The sequence below is a fragment of the Taudactylus pleione genome, unplaced genomic scaffold (genome assembly GCF_031769625.1).
Source record: "Taudactylus pleione unplaced genomic scaffold, aTauple2 ptg000306l, whole genome shotgun sequence".
NCBI lineage: Eukaryota > Metazoa > Chordata > Amphibia > Anura > Myobatrachidae > Taudactylus > Taudactylus pleione.
In genome coordinates, this window is record NW_028284707.1 from 5,569,686 (window position 1) to 5,593,578 (window position 23,893).

Sequence of the window (23,893 nt, forward strand, 5' to 3'; positions counted from 1 at the left end):
AAGTTGGAACTGAAAGATGTTTAGATTCTCCAAACATCGAATTACACGGCTTTCCTTATAACTGCTGCAGGCGGTGACCGTGTTTATAGGGGGTCCAGGATGGTCTCCCCACTTTCTAATGAAACAAAACCGCAATTCGCACCTAATTGGAATTGACTCCAAACTATTGACACTTAGAACCTGTCGACATTTCAACTGACTGCATTCTGAATGTAGACTCTGCCTGGTATTGTGCAGAGGTTAGCCTGGAGGGGCTGCAGTTTGCACAGCTCTCATTTTGAAAAATGAATACAATAGTTGCTTAGAGCCTAGCTAAACACAAAATATGGGTAAATATAGGTTGGAACAGTGCAATAGGTCCACTGTAGTTAACTCCGAAAGAAGATATTTCTATATATAATGTGACCAGGAAGTGCACAGCAGCAGCAAGAGAAGACACAGTGATGCAGGTAGGAGAATCAATGGACACTAGGGGGCCTATTCATCAACACTAAAATAACGTTTTTAAGGACATTTTCCTTAAATAACGTTATTTTGGTATTCATGTAGCCACTTAGCACAGGAGATATCACAGATATCTCCTTGCTAAGTTCCCCTGCGTTAATTTCCACACTCCCCATACATTGGTACATTAGTATGGGGATGTGGAAATTATGGTATTCATCAAATTCCGAAAATTATGAATTTTCGGAATTTGATGCAGTTACTATTCGCCACTGTGAGGTGGCGAATAGCAGGTGAAACTTACCTGTATCCACGTGTGCAGCTCCCCCGACGAGTCCCTCCGGCGCTCTGCTCCGTCCTCAGGCTCCAGAGGCTGGTCGGACATGTGTGCTCCCCAGCAGAGCACAAGAAAGTTTAGACAAAAAAAAGTTTTTTTTTTTCTAATCTGTCATGTGGTCTGCTGGGAAACCACATGACAGACCAGCAGGACGGAGCCGGAGGCTGCTGCGCGGACAGGTAAGTCAGGGGGGGGGGGGAAGGTGAGCGGAGGGGAGGGGGCATCGGGGGGGGTACGAAACTTAACGCACCTGTAGGCAGTGCTGCGCATGCGCTGGTTTTACAGATGTAACAGCGCATGCGCAGCACTGTTTCCAGATGCGATAAGGTAGTGTAGGCAGGGAAAAGTATCTATTTCCCGAAAAGCTGTCATCGCAAAAATGACAGCTTTTCGGAATAGATACTTATGGAGAGGTGGAATGATGAATTCCACCTATAATTAGCTAGAACTCAATGAGAGTTCTAAAGCTAATTATCTCCAGAGAAGTTTTACGTTTAATGAATAGGCCCCTGAAGCTTAGTGTAGTGAGGGATGAGTTACAGTGAATAGGGGGTAAGCAGGCGCCCAGCACTCAGACCCATCTCCATGTGTTCCTCCCCAGCCATTGACATCACCGCATGTCACTGCCCAGTACCAATCTCTCAGTAGTACAAGATGCTTTAGTGGCCTTTACAGAAATCCCATGGAACAAATACTCTGGTCCAGTTACTGACGCATTGTCGCGTGTTTCTACTGTGCGCCAGCGTCGCAGCGATGACAGGCTTACCTGCCTGCAGCTTTCCCAGAGAGTCGTACGCTGCATGCTGAGGTTCCTCTTTGAAATTGCGGAATTTCACCATTTCCACTGATGCAACTTTCCCAGTATCTTTTAAATCAAAAACTTCACAATGGCCTGGTGGGAACGGGTCCACCCTGGGGCACGAGGTCATCGAATGCTTTATATTAATGAGACCTAGAACGAGGAATGAAAAAAGTTATATGCAGTTCTGTATCGTCCAAGCTTTCATTTCCATGTGGCTTGGCCCCAGATCCTTCAAGTAATAACTTGGTGTAAATAAGAGACATATAGGGATATGTATCAAAAAATGTGAAAGGATCGTGTTTCTTTTCGCCAGACATCGTGTATCTTTTCGCTTTTTTTATTGTCCTATTTATCATGTATTTTCGACCCTTTACTTATGACACAGGCGCACGCTTGGCGTTACTTTGTTGATGCACGTGCGGCTACTGCGCACACAATTCACAAACAAAAAAAAATAATTTTTTTTGGAGTGCACTTTGGGGGAGCAGCCCTGATGCACAGATCACCCCCTGGACAACACTACAGCACCCCTCTAGGACTACAGCATTTATGGGACACTGCACAACACAGTCCAGCCAGCCCCTATAGACTTTGGAGTGGATACAGCCCCTATGACTGCAATTGACTGAACAACACAGCCCAGCCAGCACCTATGACAGCAGCACAACACAGCCCAGCCAGCCCCTATGGACAATAGCAGCACAACACAGCCCAGCCAGCCCCTATGGACAATAGCAGCACAACACAGCCCAGCCAGCCCCTATGGACTGAGTGGACACAGCCCTTATAGACAACAGCAGCACAACACAGCCCAGCCAGCCCTAGCTGCCACCCTCCCTCTTCACTGTCCACAGCCGGAGTAAGAAATGGCGCTCACTAGGGGACCTTTTATAGAATCCAAAACCCGCGAGATCCGTAAGGCGGGATGATGACGTTTTGCCTCAAATTCAGATCCGAGTCAGGCGGGAAAAGTCAAGCCTGACTCGGATACGACTCGGATCGGAGGGCTCGGGGGGGTTCGGATATCTGAAATCCGAACCCGCTCATCCCTAGTAATAAGCATTCATTTATTGTATTAAAGGGGGCTGGCTGGCTGTAAGTGCCTAGAAACATCCTCCCTTATACGTCACCTGCAGCGCGTTCATAAAAAGTTACTGTCAAGTTCATAAACTTTGGCTAAGACCGTAAGCAGTCCAGGGACACCTAAATCCCTTTGTCCTGTTGTATCCAAGCGCCTGCAAACCACAACGTCAACTCCCTCCTTGTCAATTTCCTCCTTAGTCAGGATCGGAAGTAGTCATGCAGGCCATGTCACTGGCATGACTGACTCTCCTATCCGGGATTCCTCTGGAGGATCCTGCATTGCTACGCCTACTGCTGCCGCTGCTGCTGTTACTGCTGGGAGTCGTTCATCATCCCAGAGAGGAAGTAGGAACACCACTACTTTTATTAAACAATTGACCTTCCAACAGTCCTTAGCGAGGAAAATGAAGTACGACAGCAGCCATCCTGAAGCAAAACGTATAACTGAGGCCAGCCAGTCCGTACCTGTACTGGCAGAAAAAAGAGGCAATTTGGAGGCCCCTGTACAAACTGGCTCTATTTTACCTGAGTTGCCCCCCCTCCAGTGTGTACTCCGAAAGAGTGTTTAGTGCAGCCGGGAACCTTGTCAGCGAAAGGCGTAGGAGGTTGCTTCCACAAAATGTGAAGAAGATGATGTTCATAAAAATGAATTATCAACTCTTCCAGGGAGACCAGCCTCCAGAACGTACAGAGGGAACTGTGGTGGTGGATTCCAGCAGGGACAAATTAATACTCTGTAAGGATGAGGATGTACACAACACTGAAGAGGGTGAGGAATCGGTGGATGAGGAGGATGAGGACGACATCTTGCCTCCGTAGAGCCAGTTTGTGGAGGGACAGATTAATTGCCAGCTTGTTTTGTGGGGGCCCAAACGAACCAATCATTTCAGCCACAGTCGTGTGGCAGACTCTGGTTCTCAAATGATTGGTTTGTTAAAGTGTGCATGTCCTGTTTATACAACATAATATCCAAGGACAATTCCATCATGCACCTCTTTTTTTTCTTTGCATTATGTACTGTTTGGGGCCTAGTTTTTCAAACTGCCATCCTGTCTGCCACTGCAGTGTCACGCCTAGATGGGCCACGTGTTAGTTCCGCCCACTTGTGTCGCTTAGCATAGTCATCCAGCTACCTCGGTAAAACCTTTTGGACATAAAAACACTATTGTGAGGTGTTCAGAATAGACTGGAAGTGAGTGGAAATTAAGTTTATTGAGGTTAATAATAGCATAGGAGCAGAAAAACCCACAAATTCTGTGATTTTAGCTGTTTTTATGCTTTTTTAAAAAAAATACAGATTCAAAACCCAGAACCCAAAACACGGAAGGGTGGTTTTGGCAAAACCAATCCAGATCCAAAACACGAAGAAAGATCCAGATCCAAAACACAAAACACGAAAAGTGGCCGCTGCACACCCCTACTTATTACATAGTATGGGCAGCCTAAGTCTACGCAACAGAATAGCCATGGGGTACCACATATACACATATATGCATATATATACACACACCCATATATATATATATATATATATATATATTAGGGGTGTGCACCGGCCACTTTTCGTTTTTTTGTGTTTTGGTTTTGGATCTGGATCTTTCTTCGTGTTTGGATCTGGATTGGTTTTGCCAAAACCACCCTTCCGTGTTTTGGGTTCTGGGTTTTGTGTTTTGGATCTGTATTTTTTTTTTAAAAAGAATAAAAACAGCTAAAATCACAGAATGTGTTGGTTTTTCTGCTCCTATGCTATTATTAACCTCAATAACCTTAATTTCCACTCATTTCCAGTATATTCTGAACACCTCACACCGCACAATAGTGTTTTTATGTCCAAAAGGCTATGCTAAGTGACACGAGTGGGTGGCACAAACACGTGGCCCATCTAGGAGTGGCACTGCAGTGGCAGACAGGATGGCAGTTTGAAAAACTAGGCCCCAAACAGTACATAATGCAAAGAAAAAAAAGAGGTGCAAGATGGAATTGTCCTTGGGCCCTCCCACCCACCCTTATGTTGTATAAACAGGACATGCACACTTTAACAAGCCAATCATTTCAGCGCCAGGGTCTGCCACACGACTGTGGCTGAAATGATTGGTTCGTTTGGGCCCCCACAAAACAAGCTGGCAATTAATCTGTCCCTGCACAAACTGGCTCTACGGAGGCAAGATGTCGTCCTCATCCTCCTCATCCACCGATTCCTCACCCTCTTCAGTGTTCTGTACATCCTCATTCTCACAGAGTATTAACTCGTCCCCACTGGAATCCACCACCACAGGTCCCTCTGTACGTTCTGGAGGCTGGTCTCCCTGGAAGAGTTGATAATTCATTTTTATGAACATCATCTTCTCCACATTTTGTGGAAGCAACCTCCTACGCCTTTCACTGACAAGGTTCCCGGCTGCACTAAACACTCTTTCGGAGTACACACTGGAGGGGGGCAACTCAGGTAAAATAGAGCCAGTTTGTACAGGGGCCTCCAAATTGCCTCTTTTTCCTGCCAGTACAGGTATGGACTGTCTGACATGCCTACTTGGATGCTGTCACCGATGTAATCCTCCACCATTCTGTCAATGGTGACAGTATCATATGTAGTGACAGTAGACATGTCAGAAATTGTTGCCAGGTCCTTCAGTCCGGACCAGATGTCCAAACTTGGTCCTGCCTGCCCTGCATCACCACCAGCGGGTTGCTTAGGATACCTAAGTTTTTTCCTGGCAGCCCCAGTTGCGGGAGAAAATGAAGAAGGAACTGTTGACGTATCACGTTCCACTTCAGCTGACAGTGTGTTCACCAGCAGGTCTTTGCACCTCTGCAGGCTTGTGTCAGCCGGAAAGAGAGACACCACATAGGCTTTAAACCTAGGATCGAACACGGTGGCCAAAATGTAGTGGTCTGATTTCAACAGATTGACCACCCTGGAAACCTGGCAAAGTGAATGAAGGGCTTCATCCACAAGTCCCACATGCCGAGCAGAATCGCTCCGTCTTAGCTCCTCCTTCACTTTCTCCAGCTGCTTCTACAAAAGCCTGATGAGGGGAATGACCTGACTCAAGCTGGCAGTGTCTGAACTGACTTCACGTGTGGCAAGTTCGAAGGGGTGGAGAACCTTGCACAACACGGAAATCATTCTCCACTGCGCTTGAGTCAGGTCATACCCCCTCCTTTGCCTATGTCATAGGTGGATGTATAGGCTTGAATGGCCTTTTGCTGCTCCTCCATCCTCTGAAGCATATAGAGGGTTGAGTTCCACCTTGTCACAACCTCTTGCTTCAGGTGATGGCGGGGCAGGTTACAAGAGTGTTCGCAGGCGCTCCAGTCTTTGGCATTCAGTCGCTGAATGGCGAAAGTGGCCAGAAATTTTTCGGGCCACCCAAAGCGTCTCCTGCACGCCCCTGTCGCTTTTCAGAAAATTCTGCACCACCAAGTTTATTGTGTGAGCAAAACATGGGACGTGCTGGAATTTGCCCAGATGTAATGCCCGCACAATATTGGTGGCGTTGTCAGATATCACAAATCCCCAGGAGAGTCTAAGTGGGGTAAGCCACTGGGCGATGATTTCCCTCAGTTTCTCTAAGAGGTTGTTGGCGGTGTGCCTCTTACTGAAACCGGTGATACACAGCGTAGCCTGCCTTGGAACGAGCTGGCGTTTCTGAGATGCTGCTACTGGTGACGCTGCTGCTGTTGCTGCGTAAGGTGAAACATCTACCCAGTAGGCTGTCACAGTTATATAGTCCTTAGTCTGCCCTGTTCCACTTGTCCACATGTCCGTGGTTAAGTGGACATTGGGTACAACAGCATTTTTCAGGACACTGAGGACACTTTTTCTGATGTTTCTGTGCAGTCTCGGTATCGCCTGCCTAGTGAAGTGGAATCTAGACGGGATTTGGAACTGGGGACACACAACCTCCATCAATTGTCTAAATCCCACTGCACTAATGGCGAATACCGGACGCACGTCTAACACCAACATAGCAGTCAAGGCCTCAGTTATACGTTTTGCTTCAGGATGACTGCTGTCGTACTTCATCCTCCTCGCTAAGGACTGTTGGAGGGTCAATTGTTTAGTAAAAGTAGTGGTGTTCCTACTTCCTCTCTGGGATGATGAACGACTCCCAGCAGCAGCAACAGCAGCAGCGGCAGCAGGAGGCGTAGCAATGCAGGATCCTCCAGAGGAATCCCGGATATGAGAGTCAATCATGCCAGTGACATGGCCTGCAGGACTACTTCCGATCCTGACTAAGGAGGAAATTGACGAGGAGGGAGTTGACGGTGTGGTTTGCAGGCGCTTGGATACAACAGGCCAACGGGATTTAGGTGTCCCTGGACTGCTTACGGTCTTAGCCAAAGTTTCTGAACTTGACAGTAACTTTTTATGAATGCGCTACAGGTGCCGTATAAGGGAGGATGTTCCTAGGTGGTTAACGTCCCTACCCCTACTTATTCCACCTTTACATATGGTACATATGGCAAGACAGTTGTTGTCCGGATTTGGATAGAAGTATTGCCAGACCAAAGAGGTGGAATGTTTGGTCTTCTGCCCAGGCATGACCGTGATGGGCTTTTTCGTCCCACGGACAACAACTGTCTCCCCCGGAGCCTGATGTAAACAAACCACATCACCATCAGAATCCTCCTCGCCAACTTCCTCCTCAGCGCCAGCTACACCAGTATCCTCATCCTGTTGTACTTCAACAGTGACATCTTCAATTTGCATATCAGCAAGTGGACTGTGGGTGCTCCTTTCAGCACTTGCAGGGGGTGTGCAAATGGTGGAAAGAGCCACCTCTTCCAGTCCAGTGCTGGGAAGGTCAGACATCGCAACCACCACTACACTTGGACTCTCCTTGGGGATTTGTGATATCTTCTTAGAACGCACAGTTCTTCGCTGTGCTTTTGGCAGCTTAACTCGTTTGATTTTTTTAAGTGGGAGGAGGGCTTCCATCGTCATGTGAAGCTGAACCACTAGTCATGAACATAGGGAAAGACCTCAGCCATTCCTTGCCACTCCGTGTTGTAAATGGCATATTGGCAAGTTTACGTTTCTCTTCAGATGATTTAAATGTTTTTTTCAAGGTAATTTTCCTGAACTTTGTCATTTGGGATTGTATGTGCCCTCTACTATGACATTGGGCATCGGCCTTGCCAGACGACGTTGATGGCATGTTATCGTCTATGTCATGACTAGTGGCAGCAGCTTCAGCACTAGGAGGAAGTGGTTCTTGATCTTTCCCTATTTTATTTTTATCGGAGAAAGTTTGGTCCTCCATTTATGTTATATTGAGATATACGTGCGGCTAAGGCGCACACAAACACAGAAAATAATTTTTTATTTTTGTTGTGGACTAGTGCACTTTGTGGGTTACACCACCCTTTAAGAAATGAGCCAGCCGGCCCTTTACTAATGGGACACAGGCGCACGCTTGGCGCTGCTCCTTAGTTGATGGATGTGCAACCACAGTGCACACAATTCACAAACACAGAAAAAAATTTGTTATTTTGTTTGGACTGCCCTTTTGGGGTTACAGCACCCTTTAGCAGTCAATCCAGCTGGCCTTTAACTTATGGGACACAAGCGCACGCTTGGCACTACTTAGTTGATGCACGTGCGGCTACTGCGCACACAATTCACAAACACAAAAAAATATATTTTTTTATTTTGTTTGGAGTGCCCTTTGGGAGTTACAGCACCCTTTAATGGACAAGCCAGCCGGCCTTTTACTTATAGGACACAGGCGCACGCTTGGCGCTGCTCCTTCGTTGATGCACGTGCAGCCACAGTGCACACAATTCACAATCACAGAAAAATATATTTTTTATTTTGTTTGGAGTACCCTTTGGGGGTTACAGCACCCTTTAACGGACAAGCCACCGGCCTTTTACTTATGGGACACTGGCGCACGCTTGGCGCTGCTCCTTCGTTGATGCACGTGCAGCCACAGTGCACACAATTCACAAACACAGAAAAATATATTTTTTTATTTTGTTTGGAGTGTACTTTGGGGGTTACAGCACCCTTTAACGGACAAGCCAGCTGGCCTTTTACTTATGGGACACAGGCGCACGCTTGGCGCTGCTCCTTCGTTGATGCACGTGCAGCCACAGTGCACACAATTCACAAACACAGAAAAATATATTTTTTATTTTGTTTGGAGTGCCATTTGGGGGTTACAGCACCCTTTAACGGACAAGCCAGCTGGCCTTTTACTTATGGGACACAGGCGCACGCTTGGCGCTGCTCCTTCGTTGATGCACGTGCAGCCACAGTGCACACAATTCACAAACACAGAAAAATATATTTTTTTATTTTGTTTGGCGTGCCCTTTGGGGGTTACAGCACCGTTTAGCGGTCAATCCAGCCGGCCCTTTATTTATGGGACACAGGCGCACGCTTGGCACTACTTTGTTGATGCACGTGCGGCTACTGCGCACAGAATTCACAAACACAGAAAATATTTTTTTATTTTGTTTGGAGTGTACTTTGGGGGTTACAGCACCCTTTAGCGGTCAATCCAGCCGGCCCTTTATTTATGGGACACAGGCACACGCTTGGCACTACTTTGTTGATGCACGTGCGGCTACTACGCACACAATTCACAAACACAGAAAATATTTTTTTATTTTGTTTGGAGTGTACTTTCGGGGTTACAGCACCCTTTAACGGACAAGCCAGCCGGCCCTTTACTTATGACACAGGCGCACGCTTGGCACTACTTTGTTGATGCACGTGCGGCTACTGCGCACACAATTCACAAACACAGAAAATATTTTTTTATTTTGTTTGGAGTGTACTTTGGGGGTTACAGCACCCTTTAATGGACAAGCCAGCCGGCCCTTTACTTATGACACAGGCACACGCTTGGCACTACTTTGTTGATGCACGTGCGGCTACTGCGCACACAATTCACAAACAAAAAAATATATTTTTTTATTTTGTTTGGAGTGCCCTTTGGGGGTTACAGCACCCTTTAATGGACAAGCCAACCGGCCTTTTACTTATGGGATACAGGCGCACGCTTGGCACTACTTTGTTGATGCACGTGCGGCTACTGCGCACACAATTCACAAACACAAAAAAAATATTTTTTTATTTTGTTTGGAGTGCCCTTTGGGGGTTACAGCACCCTTTAATGGACAAGCCAGCCGGCCTTTTACTTATAGGACACAGGCGCACGCTTGGCGCTGCTCCTTTGTTGATGCACGTGCAGCCACAGAGCACACAATTCACAAACACAGAAAATATATTATTTTTTTAGCACTTGGGGGGAGCACCCCTGATGGACAGAGCACCCCCTGGACAACACTACAGCACCCCTTTAGGACTGGGACACTGCACAGGACTTTGGAGTGGACACAGCCCCTATGGACAACTGACTGCACAACACAGTCCAGCCAGCCCCTATGGACTTTGAAGTAGTGGACACAGCCCCTATGGACAACAGCAGCACAGCGTACCACAGCACAGCACAGCACAACACTACACTGCACTACACTACACTGCACTACAACACTACACTACACTACACTACACTCCCACCCTCCCGCTTCACTGTCCACAGCCGAGTGAGAAAATGGTGCCGACGCGGGTACCTTATATAGGATCCAAAACCCGCGAGACCCGGAAGGCAGGATGATGACCTTTTGCCTCGATTTCAGATCCGAGTCAGGCGGGAAAAGTCGAGCCTGACTCTGATCAGCTTCGGATCGGGGGGGCTCGGGGGGGTTCGGATTTCAGAAATCCAAACCCGCTCACCCCTAATATATATATATATATATGTGTGTGTGTGTGTGTGTGATACTATATATATATATATATATATATATATATATATATATAGTATCTAAGAACTGCAAAACAGGGGGCACTCTGGCATCTTAAAAGAATACAATGGACCCCACAGCTGTAGTCAATGTTTCAGAACACTTTACTTGGGTTCTTTCATCAGGATACGGAAAATGCTAACAAACACTTACCTTTATGCACTTCACCCCGTGAACAAAACAGCAGAGTTTCCGGACAGGAAGTTAACTGACGTCATTGGAGTGAAATCCATCACCACACTTAATTACTCATCATTATTTCATTACTAATCAGCAGCATGGCATAATAATTGCAATAGTACAACAACTATATGATTGAAAAAAAATTTACGCAAAGTGTTAGATACCTATTAGAAACTAAGTAATTGCCTGAGAAAAAAGTATAAACAGTTGCGGGTATAAGTGACTACAAACTCACTCAGTAGATCCATCTACAATTAGAGCATGTCCGGGGATTAATACTAACACCCGTAAACTATTACCATGATGTATGCACACAGAAGGGTCTCCCACTGACACTAGCTATTCCCTTCATTCAGAGAAGAGTAGTTCGGAAAATGAAAAACAACTATTTGAATCACATTCTTTAACCCTCAGCTCACGGATTCACAAAACAGCAATAAAATATCTCTATTCATATAGCGCTACTGATTGGGGAAGGGAAAAAGTATACTGACTATAAACTAATCCCAATACATAAAGAAAAAGAGCATGATGATGGACACCTATTAGTCAGGCATGATCACCACAAAAATATTGTATGCTTAGAATTGCTAAAACTACTCATGTAACAATTACAAAACTATTTCACAACTCCTCAAGAGCGCTATATAATGAACAAATTCTAAACTATGTCAAACTTATCAATAATCACCTCTATCCCAAAACTGTGACTTAGGGACAATAATCCAAGGCAGAGAGAGACCCTATATGGGAAATTTATATCAAATCATGACACACTGTTAACACCTCACAAAATACATTGTAAACCCATTTGTTCATTAAGACCGGACGGGGAAAGGGTGTTTAACCTATGAATCCATTTAGATTCCATTTAGATTCTAATTGCAGTAGACATCGTGATCTGTCACTGCCCCTTCTCAGGGGAGGAACATAGGGCCTCATTCAGACCCACTCGCAAGCGGCTGTCCGCTCGCAAGTGGGTCGATGGTGTGCACTGCGCATGCGCACGACGGAGGGAGCTCCGTCGTGCGCATGCGCCAGACGCGACGAGCGAAGGACTTTCCTTCGCTCGTTGTGTCTGATCAAAGGGGGCGTGCTGTCGATGTTGATTGACAGCACGCCCCTTTTGGTGGGCGTGCCAGGGGCGTGCCTCCCAGATGGAGGCGTTCCCAAGGGAACGCCTACCGTCAGAAGCCGGCCCCACTGACATCACTAGTGATGTCAGTGGGAGTGATTTTGGCTCTGATAGAGCCAAAATCACTCCAGGGCTTGTGGTCGAAAACCCCGACCATAGGCTTCTGGTCGCACTGGCGATGGTCGCGATGGTCAAGACCATCGCGACCATCATCCTGCACGCTCGTATGAGCTGTGGGTGGTGACCCACAGCTGTACGAGCGTCCAGGAGGACGCTCCATTTTTATGGAGGACGGCCCTCATTCAGAGCGAGCGGTCTGCTCAGAGCGTCCGGCTCTGAATGAGGGCCATGGTCAATAATTTTGTACGAGAGTGGCCAAACTGTGCCCCGCCAGGGCAAAGTGCTTGGCCACTGGCTGATCACTATGCCCCCTTTGAAGTGCTGATCGAATGGCACTTCTATGTAAGGCCATCCGCTCCTTGAACATGGGGTCGGTCTTGCCAATATAATTCAGACTGCAGGGACAAGTAATCATATAGATTACGAATTTAGTTGCACAAGAAAGAAAGGGTCTGATCAGATATTTTTTGCCAGTCAATGGATGAAAGAAACAATCACCACTGATCATAAATCGACAAGTCAGACAATCTGCACATTTAAAACAACCCAATTTATTGGAACGTAACCAACTACTTTTTTCTTTCACAGGATCAGTAATGTCAGATCTTACTAAGATATCTTTTAAATTCTTGCCTCTAGTATAGGTCGGCATGATAGAATTAGTTTGGAAAGACTTCAATTCTGGGTCAGATGTTGTAATCGGCCAATGTTGTTTTATTTTTCTATTAATTTGCGTACTTAATGGATTACAATGATTGATCCAAGGGATACGCGTTTGTATTTTAGAAGTAGATGTGTTCTTACCAGACGATGCAAGTAATTGGCTGCATGGTATTGCTAGAGCCTTGTCTTTCTGTTTTAATAACTCTTTCAACGGATAACCTCTTTGTTGGAATTTTTTTATCATATTATCAACATGTTGTACAGCCATATCTCTATTACCTGTGATTAGGGGTGTGCACCGGCCACTTTTCGTGTTTTGTGTTTTGGTTTTGGATCTGGATCTTTCTTCGTGTTTTGGATCTGGACTGGTTTTGCCAAAACCACCCTTCCGTGTTTTGGGTTCTGGGTTTTGTGTTTTGGATCTGTATTTTTTTGAAAAAAAGCATAAAAACAGCTAAAATCACAGAATTTGTAGGTTTTTCTGCTCCTATGCTATTATTAACCTCAATAACCTTAATTTCCACTCATTTCCAGTCTATTCTGAACACCTCACACCTCACAATAGTGTTTTTATGTCCAAAAGGTTGCACCGAGGTAGCTGGATGACTATGCTAAGCGACACGAGTGGGCGGCACAAACACGTGACCCATCTAGGCATGAAACTGCAGTGGCAGACAGGATGGCAGTTTGAAAAACTAGGCCCCAAACTGTACATAATGCAAAGAAAAAAAAGAGGTGCAAGATGGAATTGTCCTTGGGCCCTCCCACCCACCCTTATGTTGTATAAACAGGACATGCACACTTTAACAAACCAATCTTTTCAGAGCCAGGGTCTGCCACACAACTGTGGCTGAAATGATTGGTTCGTTTGGGCCCCCACAAAACAAGCTGGCAATTAATCTGTCCCTGCACAAACTGGCTCTACGGAGGCAAGATGTCATCCTCATCCTCCTCATCCACCGATTCCTCACCCTCTTCAGTGTGTACATCCTCATCCTCACAGAATATTAATTCGTCCCTGCTGGAACCACAGGTCCCTCTGTATGTTCTGGAGGCTGGTCTCCCTGGAAGAGTTGATAATTCATTTTATGAACATCATCTTCTCCACATTTTGTGGAAGCAACCTCCTACGCCTTTCGCTGACAAGGTTCCCGGCTGCACTAAACACTCTTTCGGAGAACACACTGGAGGGGGGGCAACTCAGGTAAAATAGAGCCAGTTTGTACAGGGACCTCCAAATTGCTTCTTTTTCCTGCCAGTACAGGTACGGACTGTCTGACATGCCTACTTGGATGCTGTCACCGATGTAATCCTTTAACAGACAGACGCACGCTTGTCGCTGCTGCTTTGAGGATGCAAGTGCGGCTACAGCCCACACAATTCACAAAGACAGAAAAAAAAAAGAATATTTTTATTGTTTGTGGAGCGCACTTTGAGGGTTACACCACCCTTTAACAGACAGACGCACGCTTGTCGCTGCTGCTTTGAGGATGCAAGTGCGGCTACAGCCCACACAATTCACAAAGACAGAAAAAAGAAGAAGAATATTTTTATTGTTTGTGTAGCACACTTTGAGGGTGTCACCACCCTTTAACAGACAGACGCACGCTTGTCGCTGCTGCTTTAAGGATGCAGGTGCGGCTACAGCCCACACATTTCACAAAGACAGAAAAAAGAAGAATATTTTTATTGTTTGTGTAGCACACTTTGAGGGTGTCACCACCCTTTAACAGACAGATGCACGCTTGTCGCTGCTGCTTTGAGGATGCAAGTGCGGCTACATCGCACACAAGTCACAAACACATTAAAAAAATAGTTTTTTATTTTTTGGAGCACTTTGAGAGTTACACCACCCTTTAACAGACAGACGCACGCTTGTCGCTGCTGCTTTAAGGATGCAGGTGCGGCTACAGCCCACACATTTCACAAAGACAGAAAAAAGAAGAAGAATATTTTTATTGTTTGTGTAGCACACTTTGAGGGTGTCACCACCCTTTAACAGACAGACGCACGCTTGTCGCTGCTGCTTTAAGGATGCAGGTGCGGCTACAGCCCACTCAATTCACAAAGACAGAAAAAAGAGGAATATTTTTATTGTTTGTGTAGCACACTTTGAGGGTGTCACCACCCTTTAACAGACAGACGCACGCTTGTCACTGCTGCTTTGAGGATGCAAGTGCGGCTACATCGCACACAAGTCACAAACACATTAAAATTTTTATTTTATTTTTTGGAGCACTTTGAGAGTTACAACACCCTTTAACAGACAGACGCACGCTTGTCGCTGCTGCTTTGAGGATGCAAGTGCGGCTACAGCCCACACAATTCACAAAGACAGAAAAAAAAAGAACAATATTTTAATTGTTTGTGGAGCACACTTTGAGGGTGTCACCACCCTTTAACAGACAGACGCACGCTTGTCGCTGCTGCTTTAAGGATGCAGGTGCGGCTACAGCCCACACATTTCATAAAGACAGAAAAAAAAAGAACAATATTTTAATTGTTTGTGTAGCACACTTTGAGGGTGTCACCACCCTTTAACAGACAGACGCATGCTTGTCGCTGCTGCTTTGAGGATGCTGGTGGAATCTAGACGGGATTTGGAACCGAGGACACACTACCTCCATCAATTGTCTAAATCCCACTGCACTAATGGCGGATACCGGACGCACGTCTAACACCAACATAGCAGTCAAGGCCTCAGTTATACGTTTTGCTTCAGGATGACTGCTGTCGTACTTCATCCTCATCGCTAGGGACTGTTGGAGGGTCAATTGTTTAGTAAAAGTAGTGATGTTCCTACTTCCTCTCTGGGATGATGAACAACTCCCAGCAGCAGCAACAGCACTAGGAGGAAGTGGTTCTTGATCTTTCCCTATTTTATTTTTATCGGAGAAAGTTTGGTCCTCCATTTATGTTATATAGATATATACGTGCGGCTAAAGCGCACACAAACACAGAAAATATTTTTTTATTTTTGCTGGAGAGTAGTGCACTTTGTGGGTTACACCACCCTTTAAGAAATGAGCCAGCCGGCTCTTTACTTATGGGACACAGGCGCACGCTTGGCGCTGCTCCTTTGTTGATGCACGTGCAGCCACAGTGCACACAAGTCACAAACACAGAAAATATATATTTTTTTGTTTTGGAGTGTACTTTGGGGGTTACAGAACCCTTTAACGGTCAAGCCAGCCAGCCCTTTACTTATGACACAGGCGCACGCTTGGCACTACTTTGTTGATGCACGTGCGGCTACTGCGCACACAATTCACAAACACAGAAAATAATTTTTTTTTTGGTTTGGACTGGAGTGTACTTTGGGGGTTACAGCACCCTTTAACAGTCAAGCCAGCCGGCCCTTTACTTATGACACAGGCGCACGCTTGGCACTACTTTGTTGATGCACGTGCGGCTACTGCGCACACAATTCACAAACACAGAAAATAATTTTTTTTTTGGTTTGGACTGGAGTGTACTTTCGGGGGTTACAGCACCCTTAACGGTCAAGCCAGCCGGCCCTTTACTTATGACACAGGCGCACGCTTGGCACTACTTTGTTGATGCACGTGCGGCTACTGCGCACACAATTCACAAACACAGAAAATAATATTTTTTTTGGTTTGGACTGGAGTGTACTTTGGGGGTTACAGCACCCTTTAACGGTCAAGCCAGCCGGCCCTTTACTTATGACACAGGCGCACGCTTGGCACTACTTTGTTGATGCACGTGCGGCTACTGCGCACACAATTCACAAACACAGAAAATAATTTTTTTTTGGTTTGGACTGGAGTGTACTTTCGGGGGTTACAGCACCCTTTAACGGTCAAGCCAGCCGGCCCTTTACTTATGACACAGACGCACGCTTGGCACTACTTTGTTGATGCACATGCGGCTACTGTGCACACAATTCACAAACACAGAAAATAATTTTTTTTTGGGTTTGGACTGGAGTGTACTTTCGGGGGTTACAGCACCCTTAACGGTCAAGCCAGCCGGCCCTTTACTTATGACACAGGCGCACGCTTGGCACTACTTTGTTGATGCACGTGCGGCTACTGCGCACACAATTCACAAACACAGAAAATATATTATTTTTTTAGCACTTGGGGGGAGCACCCCTGATGGACAGAGCACCCCCTGGACAACACTACAGCACCCCTTTAGGACTGGGACACTGCACAGGACTTTGGAGTGGACACAGCCCCTATGGAGAACTGACTGCACAACACAGTCCAGCCAGCCCCTATGGACTTTGAAGTAGTGGACACAGCCCCTATTAACAACAGCAGCACAGCACAACACAGCCAGCTCCTATGGACTTTGAAGTAGTGGACAACAGCAGCACTACACTACATTACACTACACAGCCCTAACTCCCACCCTCCCTCTTCACTGTCCACAGCCGAGTGAGAAAATGGCGCCGACGCGGGTACCTTATATAGGATCCAAAACCCGCGAGACCCGGAAGGCAGGATGATGACCTTTTGCCTCGATTTCAGATCCGAGTCAGGCGGGAAAAGTCGAGCCTGACTCTGATCAGCTTCGGATCGGGGGGGCTCGGGGGGGTTCGGATTTCAGAAATCCAAACCCGCTCACCCCTAATATATATATATATATATGTGTGTGTGTGTGTGTGTGATACTATATATATATATATATATATATATATATATAGTATCTAAGAACTGCAAAACAGGGGGCACTCTGGCATCTTAAAAGAATACAATGGACCCCACAGCTGTAGTCAATGTTTCAGAACACTTTACTTGGGTTCTTTCATCAGGATACGGAAAATGCTAACAAACACTTACCTTTATGCACTTCACCCCGTGAACAAAACAGCAGAGTTTCCGGACAGGAAGTTAACTGACGTCATTGGAGTGAAATCCATCACCACACTTAATTACTCATCATTATTTCATTACTAATCAGCAGCATGGCATAATAATTGCAATAGTACAACAACTATATGATTGAAAAAAAATTTACGCAAAGTGTTAGATACCTATTAGAAACTAAGTAATTGCCTGAGAAAAAAGTATAAACAGTTGCGGGTATAAGTGACTACAAACTCACTCAGTAGATCCATCTACAATTAGAGCATGTCCGGGGATTAATACTAACACCCGTAAACTATTACCATGATGTATGCACACAGAAGGGTCTCCCACTGACACTAGCTATTCCCTTCATTCAGAGAAGAGTAGTTCGGAAAATGAAAAACAACTATTTGAATCACATTCTTTAACCCTCAGCTCACGGATTCACAAAACAGCAATAAAATATCTCTATTCATATAGCGCTACTGATTGGGGAAGGGAAAAAGTATACTGACTATAAACTAATCCCAATACATAAAGAAAAAGAGCATGATGATGGACACCTATTAGTCAGGCATGATCACCACAAAAATATTGTATGCTTAGAATTGCTAAAACTACTCATGTAACAATTACAAAACTATTTCACAACTCCTCAAGAGCGCTATATAATGAACAAATTCTAAACTATGTCAAACTTATCAATAATCACCTCTATCCCAAAACTGTGACTTAGGGACAATAATCCAAGGCAGAGAGAGACCCTATATGGGAAATTTATATCAAATCATGACACACTGTTAACACCTCACAAAATACATTGTAAACCCATTTGTTCATTAAGACCGGACGGGGAAAGGGTGTTTAACCTATGAATCCATTTAGATTCCATTTAGATTCTAATTGCAGTAAACATCGTGATCTGTCACTGCCCCTTCTCAGGGGAGGAACATAGGGCCTCATTCAGACCCACTCGCAAGCGGCTGTCCGCTCGCAAGTGGGTCGATGGTGTGCACTGCGCATGCGCACGACGGAGGGAGTTCCGTCGTGCGCATGCGCCAGACGCGACGAGCGAAGGACTTTCCTTCGCTCGTTGTGTCTGATCAAAGGGGGCGTGCTGTCGATGTTGATTGACAGCACGCCCCTTTTGGTGGGCGTGCCAGGGGCGTGCCTCCCAGATGGAGGCGTTCCCAAGGGAACGCCTACCGTCAGAAGCCGGCCCCACTGACATCACTAGTGATGTCAGTGGGAGTGATTTTGGCTCTGATAGAGCCAAAATCACTCCAGGGCTTGTGGTCGAAAACCCCGACCATAGGCTTCTGGTCGCACTGGCGATGGTCGCGATGGTCAAGACCATCGCGACCATCATCCTGCACGCTCGTATGAGCTGTGGGTGGTGACCCACAGCTGTACGAGCGTCCAGGAGGACGCTCCATTTTTATGGAGGACGGCCCTCATTCAGAGCGAGCGGTCTGCTCAGAGCGTCCGGCTCTGAATGAGGGCCATGGTCAATAATTTTGTACGAGAGTGGCCAAACTGTGCCCCGCCAGGGCAAAGTGCTTGGCCACTGGCTGATCACTATGCCCCCTTTGAAGTGCTGATCGAATGGCACTTCTATGTAAGGCCATCCGCTCCTTGAACATGGGGTCGGTCTTGCCAATATAATTCAGACTGCAGGGACAAGTAATCATACAGATTACGAATTTAGTTGCACAAGAAAGAAAGGGTCTGATCAGATATTTTTTGCCAGTCAATGGATGAAAGAAACAATCACCACTGATCATAAATCGACAAGTCAGACAATCTGCACATTTAAAACAACCCAATTTATTGGAACGTAACCAACTACTTTTTTCTTTCACAGGATCAGTAATGTCAGATCTTACTAAGATATCTTTTAAATTCTTGCCTCTAGTATAGGTCGGCATGATAGAATTAGTTTGGAAAGACTTCAATTCTGGGTCAGATGTTGTAATCGGCCAATGTTGTTTTATTTTTCTATTAATTTGCGTACTTAATGGATTACAATGATTGATCCAAGGGATACGCGTTTGTATTTTAGAAGTAGATGTGTTCTTACCAGACGATGCAAGTAATTGGCTGCATGGTATTGCTAGAGCCTTGTCTTTCTGTTTTAATAACTCTTTCAACGGATAACCTCTTTGTTGGAATTTTTTTATCATATTATCAACATGTTGTACAGCCATATCTCTATTACTTGTGATTAGGGGTGTGCACCGGCCACTTTTCGTGTTTTGTGTTTTGGTTTTGGATCTGGATCTTTCTTCGTGTTTTGGATCTGGACTGGTTTTGCCAAAACCACCCTTCCGTGTTTTGGGTTCTGGGTTTTGTGTTTTGGATCTGTATTTTTTTGAAAAAAAGCATAAAAACAGCTAAAATCACAGAATTTGTAGGTTTTTCTGCTCCTATGCTATTATTAACCTCAATAACCTTAATTTCCACTCATTTCCAGTCTATTCTGAACACCTCACACCTCACAATAGTGTTTTTATGTCCAAAAGGTTGCACCGAGGTAGCTGGATGACTATGCTAAGCGACACGAGTGGGCGGCACAAACACGTGACCCATCTAGGCGTGAAACTGCAGTGGCAGACAGGATGGCAGTTTGAAAAACTAGGCCCCAAACTGTACATAATGCAAAGAAAAAAAAGAGGTGCAAGATGGAATTGTCCTTGGGCCCTCCCACCCACCCTTATGTTGTATAAACAGGACATGCACACTTTAACAAACCAATCTTTTCAGAGCCAGGGTCTGCCACACAACTGTGGCTGAAATGATTGGTTCGTTTGGGCCCCCACAAAACAAGCTGGCAATTAATCTGTCCCTGCACAAACTGGCTCTACGGAGGCAAGATGTCATCCTCATCCTCCTCATCCACCGATTCCTCACCCTCTTCAGTGTGTACATCCTCATCCTCACAGAATATTAATTCGTCCCTGCTGGAACCACAGGTCCCTCTGTACGTTCTGGAGGCTGGTCTCCCTGGAAGAGTTGATAATTCATTTTATGAACATCATCTTCTCCACATTTTGTGGAAGCAACCTCCTACGCCTTTCGCTGACAAGGTTCCCGGCTGCACTAAACACTCTTTCGGAGAACACACTGGAGGGGGGGCAACTCAGGTAAAATAGAGCCAGTTTGTACAGGGACCTCCAAATTGCTTCTTTTTCCTGCCAGTACAGGTACGGACTGTCTGACATGCCTACTTGGATGCTGTCACCGATGTAATCCTTTAACAGACAGACGCACGCTTGTCGCTGCTGCTTTGAGGATGCAAGTGCGGCTACAGCCCACACAATTCACAAAGACAGAAAAAAAAAAGAATATTTTTATTGTTTGTGGAGCGCACTTTGAGGGTTACACCACCCTTTAACAGACAGACGCACGCTTGTCGCTGCTGCTTTGAGGATGCAAGTGCGGCTACAGCCCACACAATTCACAAAGACAGAAAAAAGAAGAAGAATATTTTTATTGTTTGTGTAGCACACTTTGAGGGTGTCACCACCCTTTAACAGACAGACGCACGCTTGTCGCTGCTGCTTTAAGGATGCAGGTGCGGCTACAGCCCACACATTTCACAAAGACCAAAAAAAAAAGAACAATATTTTAATTGTTTGTTTAGCACACTTTGAGGGTGTCACCACCCTTTAACAGACAGACGCACGCTTGTCGCTGCTGCTTTAAGGATGCAGGTGCGGCTACAGCCCACACAATTCACAAAGACAGAAAAAAGAAGAATATTTTTATTGTTTGTGTAGCACACTTTGAGGGTGTCACCACCCTTTAACAGACAGATGCACGCTTGTCGCTGCTGCTTTGAGGATGCAAGTGCGGCTACATCGCACACAAGTCACAAACACATTAAAAAAATAGTTTTTTATTTTTTGGAGCACTTTGAGAGTTACACCACCCTTTAACAGACAGACGCACGCTTGTCGCTGCTGCTTTAAGGATGCAGGTGCGGCTACAGCCCACACATTTCACAAAGACAGAAAAAAGAAGAAGAATATTTTTATTGTTTGTGTAGCACACTTTGAGGGTGTCACCACCCTTTAACAGACAGACGCACGCTTGTCGCTGCTGCTTTAAGGATGCAGGTGCGGCTACAGCCCACTCAATTCACAAAGACAGAAAAAAGAGGAATATTTTTATTGTTTGTGTAGCACACTTTGAGGGTGTCACCACCCTTTAACAGACAGACGCACGCTTGTCACTGCTGCTTTGAGGATGCAAGTGCGGCTACATCGCACACAAGTCACAAACACATTAAAATTTTTATTTTATTTTTTGGAGCACTTTGAGAGTTACAACACCCTTTAACAGACAGACGCACGCTTGTCGCTGCTGCTTTGAGGATGCAAGTGCGGCTACAGCCCACACAATTCACAAAGACAGAAAAAAAAAGAACAATATTTTAATTGTTTGTGTAGCACACTTTGAGGGTGTCACCACCCTTTAACAGACAGACGCACGCTTGTCGCTGCTGCTTTAAGGATGCAGGTGCGGCTACAGCCCACACATTTCATAAAGACAGAAAAAAAAAGAACAATATTTTAATTGTTTGTGTAGCACACTTTGAGGGTGTCACCACCCTTTAACAGACAGACGCATGCTTGTCGCTGCTGCTTTGAGGATGCTGGTGGAATCTAGACGGGATTTGGAACCGAGGACACACTACCTCCATCAATTGTCTAAATCCCACTGCACTAATGGCGGATACCGGACGCACGTCTAACACCAACATAGCAGTCAAGGCCTCAGTTATACGTTTTGCTTCAGGATGACTGCTGTCGTACTTCATCCTCATCGCTAGGGACTGTTGGAGGGTCAATTGTTTAGTAAAAGTAGTGATGTTCCTACTTCCTCTCTGGGATGATGAACAACTCCCAGCAGCAGCAACAGCACTAGGAGGAAGTGGTTCTTGATCTTTCCCTATTTTATTTTTATCGGAGAAAGTTTGGTCCTCCATTTATGTTATATAGATATATACGTGCGGCTAAAGCGCACACAAACACAGAAAATATTTTTTTATTTTTGCTGGAGAGTAGTGCACTTTGTGGGTTACACCACCCTTTAAGAAATGAGCCAGCCGGCTCTTTACTTATGGGACACAGGCGCACGCTTGGCGCTGCTCCTTTGTTGATGCACGTGCAGCCACAGTGCACACAAGTCACAAACACAGAAAATATATATTTTTTTGTTTTGGAGTGTACTTTGGGGGTTACAGAACCCTTTAACGGTCAAGCCAGCCAGCCCTTTACTTATGACACAGGCGCACGCTTGGCACTACTTTGTTGATGCACGTGCGGCTACTGCGCACACAATTCACAAACACAGAAAATAATTTTTTTTTTGGTTTGGACTGGAGTGTACTTTGGGGGTTACAGCACCCTTTAACGGTCAAGCCAGCCGGCCCTTTACTTATGACACAGGCGCACGCTTGGCACTACTTTGTTGATGCACGTGCGGCTACTGCGCACACAATTCACAAACACAGAAAATAATTTTTTTTTGGTTTGGACTGGAGTGTACTTTCGGGGGTTACAGCACCCTTTAACGGTCAAGCCAGCCGGCCCTTTACTTATGACACAGACGCACGCTTGGCACTACTTTGTTGATGCACGTGCGGCTACTGTGCACACAATTCACAAACACAGAAAATAATTTTTTTTTGGGTTTGGACTGGAGTGTACTTTCGGGGGTTACAGCACCCTTAACGGTCAAGCCAGCCGGCCCTTTACTTATGACACAGGCGCACGCTTGGCACTACTTTGTTGATGCACGTGCGGCTACTGCGCACACAATTCACAAACACAGAAAATATATTATTTTTTTAGCACTTGGGGGGAGCACCCCTGATGGACAGAGCACCCCCTGGACAACACTACAGCACCCCTTTAGGACTGGGACACTGCACAGGACTTTGGAGTGGACACAGCCCCTATGGAGAACTGACTGCACAACACAGTCCAGCCAGCCCCTATGGACTTTGAAGTAGTGGACACAGCCCCTATTAACAACAGCAGCACAGCACAACACAGCCAGCTCCTATGGACTTTGAAGTAGTGGACAACAGCAGCACTACACTACATTACACTACACAGCCCTAACTCCCACCCTCCCTCTTCACTGTCCACAGCCGAGTGAGAAAATGGCGCCGACGCGGGTACCTTATATAGGATCCAAAACCCGCGAGACTCGGAAGGCGGGATGATGACGTTTTGCCTCGATTTCAGATCCGAGTCAGGCGGGAAAAGTCGAGCCTGACTCTGATCAGCTTCGGATCGGGGGGGCTCGGGGGGGTTCGGATTTCAGAAATCCGAACCCGCTCACCCCTACTTGTGATACGGCATACCCTTACAAACTGGGAATAAGGGAGTCCTGATTTCATGCTACTCGGATGAAAACGTTTATGATGGAGAACGTTATTCCTGTAGGTAGGTTTTGAAAAGATTACTGTCTCCAGT

General features: G+C 45.9%; 1 protein-coding gene across 1 annotated transcript in view; it reads right to left on the reverse strand.

Moving 5' to 3' along the window:
* The window catches only part of ASNS (asparagine synthetase (glutamine-hydrolyzing)), a 95,608-nt gene that overhangs the window by 34,029 nt on the left and 37,686 nt on the right, over positions 1-23,893 (reverse strand). The window contains exon 4 of the mRNA XM_088442203.1: positions 1,548-1,733. Coding sequence (XP_088298329.1) covers positions 1,548-1,733 — 186 coding nt within the window. The remainder of the gene's footprint in view (positions 1-1,547; positions 1,734-23,893) is intronic.